We start from the raw sequence: 7894 nt of genomic DNA, 5'->3' as shown, positions 1-7894 counted from the left end.
GGTCCCTCCCGTGTCCCTGGGGTCCCTGTGACCCCCAGGTCCGTTCCAGTGGCCAGGGAAGTTCCCAGTGATCCCCAAATCTCTTCCCGTGTGTCTGGGCTGCCCGTGACCCCCTTGTCCGGTGTCCCTACGACCCAAACCGTCCCCTCCCCTCTGTCCCCTCCTTCCCATTCCCGTGCCGGCTCCTCACCCTGTTCCCCGTGCCCATCCCATCCTCCCGTTCCCTTCCGGGGGCTCTGACCCTTTTCCCCTCCATCCCCCAGGTGAAGATCTGGTTCCAGAACCGGCGCTCCAAGTTCAAGAAGCTCTACAAGAACGGCGAGGTTCCCCTGGAGCACAGCCCCAACAACAGCGACTCCATGGCCTGCAACTCTCCTCCCTCCCCGGTGTGGGACAGTCCCGGCGGCAGCGCCCGGACCCCGCTGCCGCAGCCGCTGCCCTACAGCTCCTCGCCGGGATTCCTGGAGGAGCACAACCCCTGGTACCACCCCCAGAGCCTCAGCGGCCCCCACGGACCCCACCAGGCGCAGGCGGCCCCCCCGATGCACCACCCGTCCCCCGGGCCCCCCAGCACGGGCGCCGTGTACTGAGGGTGGCCAGGGGCTCAGAGACTCTGCACAACTCCTCGGCCTCCTTTTCTCCCCCCTCAAACCCCCTCCGCCCCCGTTTTGGTTTTGTCTCCTTATTTTTCCTAAAGTGAAAAACCAAAAAAAAAACAAGCGACGACCAACAAAGCAAAGGAAAGGACCCCCCCCGCGCACCCCTAAAAATCCTCTCTCCTCGCCCCCCGCTCATCTCAGGAACCAGAGGACTGCAAAGGCTTCAGACGCTCCCAGCGCAGGAAAAGGTGGAAAATCCAAAAAGGTGGAAAATCCAAAAAGGTGGAAAATCCAAAAAGGTGGAAAATCCAAAGGTGGAAAATCCAAAAAGGTGGAAAATCCAAAAAGGTGGAAAATCCAAAAAGATGGAAAATCCAAAGGTGGAAAATCCAAAGGTGGAAATTCCTTCTGCTCCTCCTTAACTTGTGAAGATTTTTCCATCAGACCCCCCCAGCCCCGCTCAGATAAATCCGGGACCCCCCAAGAGCCTCATCCCGACCCCTCACCGGAGCCTTCCCCGCTGGGGTGACCCCGGGAGTGACCCCGGGAGTGACCCCGGGAGTGACCCCGGGAGTGCCCGGATCCCGCCGGGATGGAGGATTTGTGTCGCCGCTGTCGCGACAGGGAGGGGTCTGTCCCCAGCGGAGCGGGACGTGCTCGGCCCCGGCTCCGAAAGCGGCTTTGGGGGGCACGGACCCCCCACGGGAGCAAAGCGGGACCCTCATCCCGGCCGGAATCACCCGGGACGATGCTCGGACCAGAAGGTGGTGATTTAAAATTAAATAAAATAAATAATAATAATAAAAAAAAAATTGGGTGGGGAGGAGGGGGGTGTGGGGAGGGAAATATTTTAATATTTAAGCAGTTCAGGAATGGTTTTAAGTTATTGTTTAAAGAGAAAAACTCGTGTTCATCTCCGTTTTCTGGCTGTGCCTCCAGCTGTGGGTAAAGGAACGGCGAAAATGCCTTTTTTTAAGGAAATCGACGACTTATTTTAAAGGAAAAAAAAAAATAACCGAGCTCTTTCCTATTTTTTAAGAGAATAATGCTATTTTTTTAAGCAGAAAGTGCCGTTTTAAGGAGTGTTCATAGTGTTGTACAGTCCCGGGGATTTATTTATGTTGCCTTCTATAAATAGGGGTGTTTTGGGGGGAAAAAAAAAGGGAGTGTACATAAGGTTCGTTTGTATAAAGTTGTTCCAAACCAAACTGGTTTTGGTCTGTTTTTTGGGTTTTTTTTGTCTATAATTTTTATTTTTTTTAAGGAAAACCCCCCCGGTTTATGGGAACCCCCCTCGGGTGTCCCCGAGTGTCCTTTGCTCCTTCCCCAGGGATCCAGAGCCGGGCTGGAAATGTTCATTAATAAAAGTTCTGTATTTAAAGCTCCAAACAGCGTTCCCCGCCCCCGGTTTCAGGAGGTTTTTGGGGAGCAGGGTTTGGGTTTTTTCCACCTTGGAAATGTGGATTTAACCCCTCTGTCAGTCATTTTTGGGGGGACAGCTGGGCGTGGGGTGGCACCGGCTGATGTTGGCTCACCCCAAATCCCGCTTTGTCCTGCTCAGAGGGGATTTTGGAGCAGGAAAAGGAATTTTTTCCTGGTTTTCAGAGTATTCCCCAAACGGCCACGGGACCGGAGAGCTCCCAGCCCTGCAGAGTGCGAGGGTGGCTGAGTGCCCCGATGTCCCTTTTGGGGACAACAAGCGGGGGGACAGGACCAACCCCCCAAAAATCCCCAAATCCCACCGGATCCGCCCATTCCCTGCGGAGCCGGCGCCGTCCCCGGCAGCGCTGGAGGGTTTGGGGCGCTCCGGTCACCCCAAAACACCCCATCAGTGACATCCCCAGGGCTGGCTGCGGTGGCCCTGTCCTGCTGTCCCCGGGGTCACCCCAAAACCAGCCCCATTCCCTCGGGGGGGCTCCCGGCTCTCAGTTGTGTCCCCACGGCCCCCATTCCCAAACCCGGGCGGGAACAGCCTCGCCCCTCGCCCCCAAATCCCCCCTCAAGCTGCGCCCCCAGTCCCCGTTCCCAGCCCCTCGGGAAGAGCAGGAACCGGAGCCGGGAGCTCCGCGGCCTCAGCCGGCGCTGGGGAGGTTTCGTTTCATTCTTGGGCTTTTATTTTTTTGTTTTGTCTTTTTAAATTTCTTTTTTTTTTTTTTTTTTTTTTTTTTTTTTTTTTTTTTATTTTTTTTTTTTTTTTTTTTTTTTTGGTTTTTTTTTTCATTTAGAGGAGGAGGAGGAGGAAAAAACCCAGGAAGGGTGCGGGTTACATATCCAGGGATTATGTAAATCCCGGGTGCCGCAGTGCCCCGGGGAATGCGCTCCGGGAAAAGCTTTGGGATCAAGGGGCTCCTGCAGCCCCCCATCCCATCCCATCCCATCCCCCAGAGGGTCCCCCCGGGCTCCTGCCCCCCTTTTGTCCCCCCTCATCCCCTTCTCCAGCCCCGGAGCGTCTCCCACAGCTCTCCCGGCCCAGGCGTGGCCGAGAACGCCCCGGAATTCCCCAAAAAGCGGCTGCGGGACCCCGAGATCCCCCCCGGGCCCGGGCTCGGTGTCCCGGGACACTCGGGATGGGGATGGGGATGGGAGCCAGGGACAGGCTCCCCACAGGGGAGGGGACATCGCCCCAGTGTCCCCAGCATCCCTGTGCTGTCCTGGCACCGGCACATAACGACCTTCCCTCGCCATCCCAGTTATCCCAGTTATCCCAGTTATCCCAGTTATCCCAGTCACCCCTGACGGCAGCGGGGACAGCCCGGACAGCCCCGGGATGGCGGCACCGGGGTCCCAGCGGGGGGGTGGCAGCTCCGGGGGTGACACTGCCAGGGGAGGTGACAGTGCCGGAGGTCACAGTGCCAGGGGAGGTGGCAGCTCCTGGGGTGACAATGCCAGGGGAGGTGGCAGCTCCTGCGGTGGCAGCTCCTGGGGTGACAGTGCCCGGGTCCCCCCGCTGTCAACCCGGGCCCAGCAGAGCCCTCGCAGCGAGCACCCGGCTCCTGCCCCGTTGCGACACCTGCAGCCCTTGCGTCACCCGGTGCCAGCCCCGGGAGCGGGGGCAGCGCCCGCCCACGGCCCGGCCTGGCAGCCCCAGCCCTGGAGCCGGGCCCGGCCCAGCCCTCGGCTCACCCGGAGCCAGCCGGGAACCGGGATGGGACAGCAGCGCTCCCTCGGGATGGCTCCGGCCCCAGCAGCCGGGGGATGCCCCGCTGGGGACAGGGAGGTGACACCTCGGCCCTCAGTTCCAGCCTCAGGATGGGAAACTCTCCCCTTTTCCAGCCTTGGGCAAAGCGAATCCGTCCCCTGCCCTAAATCCTCGGGGAGGGTGGGCTCTGTTCCTCCGGGAAAATCCCGCTGGGAGCATCCCCAGCACGGGCCATGGATCCCGGGGACAGGGGCCATGTCCCCTGGGGACAGCTGGGGACCCCCGCCCTGTGGGATCAGCACCCAAAGCCCCCCGGCTGAGGGATGGGAGCTCCCAGGGTGGCCGGGAATGGGGACATGGGGTCCCCAGTGCCACCAGCCCCGGACAGGCCATTCCCAGCTGCCACCCCCACCCAGGGAGGGGAACCTCGGCAGGATCGCGGAATGTCTGTGCAAGGGGGGCGCGGAGCCGCTGCCCCTCTGCTGGGGGACCCCCGGGGGGCTCCGGGGACCACTGCCGGTGACAAACCCCGAGCAGGGGGAAATAACGCCACGGAAAGAAAGGGAAGTGACAAGGATGTATTTCCCAGCCGGGCTCCGGCCCCTGGAAGCACAAAGCCAAAGGTGCAGAGGGAAATCACCCCCTGCTCCCAAAACCCCTCCTCGCTCCCCGGCCGGGGTCCGCAGGGCAGGGAGGGGGCTCAGCTGGGGTCCCCAGCGTGTCCCTGCCCCCACTGCCACCCCTCCTGGGGGAGACATCTCCAAACAGCTCCAAACTGCCCCAAATTCCCGTCGGGAGGGGCCGGGAGCCTCTCGCCAGCCCCGGCCCTACAGTTCCTGTGATTCGGCCCCATTTCGGGCGGATGTTTGGGGGGGACACAGCCCCAGCCCCTGGCCCTGCACCCCCAGCCCCTCTGGGCTGTTTTCCCGGGAATTGGGAGAGCCTGAGGTTCTGGATGGAAGCGTCTCCCCCAAACCGGGGACACCCCAAAGGCGCGGTGGGTGCGGAGGAGCAGAACCGACCAATGTTCAGTTCACAAACGGGGGCACAGCCAGTGACCGACAGAAATTATAAATAAAGCCGGGCCGGGGGCTCCCCAGCCCCTCCTGGGGTCCCGCTGCCCCCGGCCATGAATGGGGGACTCGAGTCCTGTCCCGCTGGGATGGAACACGGGGCTCTGCGTCACTGCGGAGCGTGACAGAGCGGGACATCCCCGGGCTCCTGCAGATCGTTGTCACCTTCCTCTTCCTCCTCCTCCTCCTCCTCCTCCTCCTCCTCCATTCGCTGGGCTCCCCCAGGGCTTCGCTGGGCTCCCAGTGCCCCGGGGGGCAGCGGCAGAGCGTCCCCTTCAGTGTCCCTCAGTGTCCCTCAGTGTCCATCCTTGTCCCTCAGTGTCCATCCTTGTCCCTCAGTGTCCATCCTTGTCCCTCAGTGTCCCTCAGTGTCTCTCCGTGTCCCTCGGTTTCTCTCCGTGTCCCTCGGTGTCCCTCGGTGTCCCTCGGTGTCCCTCCGTGTCCCTCGGTTTCTCTCCGTGTCCCTCGGTGTCCCTCGGTGTCCCCGCGGATGCGGCGGTGCCGGAGCGGTGCCGGTGGTCACATCATGGGTGTCCTGGGGACTCCGTCCTGCGGGTGAGGCTGGTACCAGGCTCCGAAGGTGTTGATGTAAGCCCCGGGGGCCAGCGGGGGTCCCTTGCCGGGCCCGGGGAGGTCCCAGAGCGGGGGGAGGCCGGGGGAGCAGGGGGACAGCGCGGGGGTGCTGGCCGGGGGCTGCTCCCCGTCGGGGCCGCTCGGGCCCTGCTTCATGATCTTCTTGTACTTGGAGCGCTTGTTCTGGAACCAGATCTTCACCTGCGGGCAGAGAGAGGGGGTCAGGGGGGAGAAAGAAGAGCGCAACGCCCCCTAAACCCCCACCTTTAACAATTACAGACTCCCCTGGAGCCCCCCGACCCCATTCCTGAGTGGCTCTGGGAGCCCGACCCTTCACAAGGCACCCGAGACTCCCCTTTGTGGCGGGGGGAGAGCACGGGGAGCCCGGAGAGCGAGGCGGAGTCCCCGGGAGTGTCCCCGGGAGTGTCCCCGGGAGTGTCCCCGGGAGTGTCCCCGGGCCCCCCTGGCCGTGGCAGCCCCCGCCGGGTGCCGGTGCCGGGGCTGGCCCGGGCTGCTCCCGCCGCTCTGGGGTGGTGGCCCCGCTCATTCCTCCCCGCGGTCCCCCCCGCGCTGCCGGCAGGTTCCCACTTGTCTCCTCTTCCCCGGCTTTATGAGCTCGCTTCGCCCCTGGCTCCGGGGCTGCACCGCTGCCGCCTGCCTGTCTCTCCCCATCGCCTTCAAAAACCCACTCGCCCCGTCCCGCGGCCCGGGGCCGCCCAGCGCCGGGCACGGCCGGGCCGCCAGCCAGGCTCCGGGGCTGGGAAAGTCCCGCTGCCGCTGGGAGGTGCGGGCAGGGGCGCCCCAAAGCCGAGCCCTGCGGGCCCACCGGCGCCAGCTCCCCCGCCGCCGCACCGCTCGGCTCGGCCAGCTTCCAACCGGGCACGGCCCGCAGCCCGAGCCGCCCCGGTGGGCACGGACAGACCCGGTGGGCACGGACAGACCCGGTGGGCACGGACAGACCCGGTGGGCACGGACAGACCCGGTGGGAGCACGGACAGCCCCGGTGGGGGCACACGGACAGCCCCGGTGGGGGCACACGGACAGCCCCGGTGGGCACGGACAGACCCGGTGGACACATGGACAGCCCCGGTGGACACATGGACAGCCCCGGTGGACACACGGACACCCCCGGTGGCTCTGTCCGGCCCCGCTGGCCCTCCCGGGCCGTACCTGGGTCTGGGTGAGCCCCAGCTGTGCCGCCAGCTCGGCGCGCTCGGGCAGTGCCAGGTACTGGGTCTGCTGGAAGCGCTGGTTCAGCGCCTGCAGCTGCACGCTCGAGTAGATGGTGCGGGGCTTGCGCAGCTTCTTGCCCTTCCCGGCGAGGCGCAGCTCCCCGTGGGGCACGGCCGGGGCCTTCTCGGGCGCTGGGGATGGGGACAGGGAGCACAATCCATCAAACACACCGAGAGGATAAAACATCACCCCAAAACCGGCCCAAAACCGGCCCAAAACCAGCCCAAACCCACCCCAAACCCACCCCAAACCCACCCCAAACCATGCAAACCCACCCCAAAGCATCCCCGTGGCCACCGGGGGTGTCTGTGGACGGGAGGGGGGTGAGTGGGGCGGGGGCTGCTTTTCACTGGTGTTTGAAGCTCGGGTGAAGCAGAAGAAGAGGAGGAGGAGGAGGAAGGCAAGGATGGGAGCACTCAGCCAGTGTCACTGTCCCCCAGCACGTGGGACACGGGTCACGGCCTGCGCCCGGCCGGGGGGGCCAGGCAGAGCCCCCCGAGGGATGGAGGGGCCAGGATGGAGCCCCCTGCCCCGGGGGAGCCGCTGGGGGTCCCAGCACCAGCCTGGGCTCTGTCACCCAACCAGGGCCAGGGCTCGGCCGGGCCCGGGACCCCCGGTGGGGACTGATCCCCTCCGGGCTGGCTCGGATCGCAGTTTCCTGCCCCAGCTTTTGGGGAAAACACTGGGGAACAGGGCAGGGAGCTGGGACGGGGCTGCAGGGAGAGGGGGGAGTCCCGGGGGCACCTGGGGGTCTCAAGTTGGAGGGAACCGGCTCGTAGGGGCTGATGCTCCCCGTCCCCACCGCTCCTCGAAGCCACCCACGTGTCCCCTGCGGCTCGGGGCGCTCTGGGAGCGGGGGGACAGCACCCCCGGCCCCCCCGGCCCCCCAGGACCCCGCAGCGAGCCCAGCCCAGCCCCGCCGCTGCCCCGGAGCGCTTCCGACGGCTCCGTCCCGGCTCTCCAGGGCTCTCCCCGCGCCCCCCGAGCCCCCCTTACCTGTGTCGTGCAGCCTGGCCCCGGGGGCCGCGGCGTGCGGGGCGCCGGGGGGCGGGTAGGGCAGGAAGGGACCCCCGTGGGGCGGCGGGGGGGCCCCGCCGGGGTAGGGGAAGTGGCCGGGCCGGCCGTAGGAGGAGAAGGGCGGGGGGTCGTGCTGGGGGAGGCCGTGCAGGGGGTAGTGCTGGGGGGGGCCGAGCTCCAGGAACGCGGCTTTGGAGGGGTCGGAACCCAGCAGGGTCTCGGCCACCGAGCTCATGGTCATGGTCCGGCCGGGCCGGGCC

General features: G+C 65.1%; 2 protein-coding genes across 2 annotated transcripts in view; one reads left to right on the top strand and one right to left on the bottom strand.

Annotated features, from left to right (window-relative positions):
- DLX3 (distal-less homeobox 3) overlaps positions 1-912 on the top strand; it is a 4118-nt gene extending 3206 nt beyond the window's left edge. Inside the window, exon 3 of the mRNA XM_015615815.3 lies at positions 264-912. Within this exon, the coding sequence (XP_015471301.1) occupies positions 264-590 (327 nt within the window). The 3' untranslated portion in view covers positions 591-912. The remainder of the gene's footprint in view (positions 1-263) is intronic.
- Positions 913-5018: 4106 nt separating this feature from the next.
- DLX4 (distal-less homeobox 4) lies at positions 5019-7875 on the bottom strand. Its single transcript, XM_015615817.3, has 3 exons — positions 7614-7875; positions 6555-6748; positions 5019-5585 (listed from the first exon to the last, which is right to left on the bottom strand). Exons 1-3 carry the CDS (start codon positions 7873-7875, stop codon positions 5331-5333), a joined length of 711 nt encoding a protein of 236 aa, XP_015471303.1. The 3' UTR covers positions 5019-5330.
- Between the last annotated feature and the right edge of the window lie 19 nt (positions 7876-7894).

The sequence above is a fragment of the Parus major genome, unplaced genomic scaffold (genome assembly GCF_001522545.3).
Source record: "Parus major isolate Abel unplaced genomic scaffold, Parus_major1.1 Scaffold273, whole genome shotgun sequence".
NCBI lineage: Eukaryota > Metazoa > Chordata > Aves > Passeriformes > Paridae > Parus > Parus major.
Note: the sequence above shows the minus strand (reverse complement) of the source record. Positions and strands in the feature narration are given on the sequence as shown.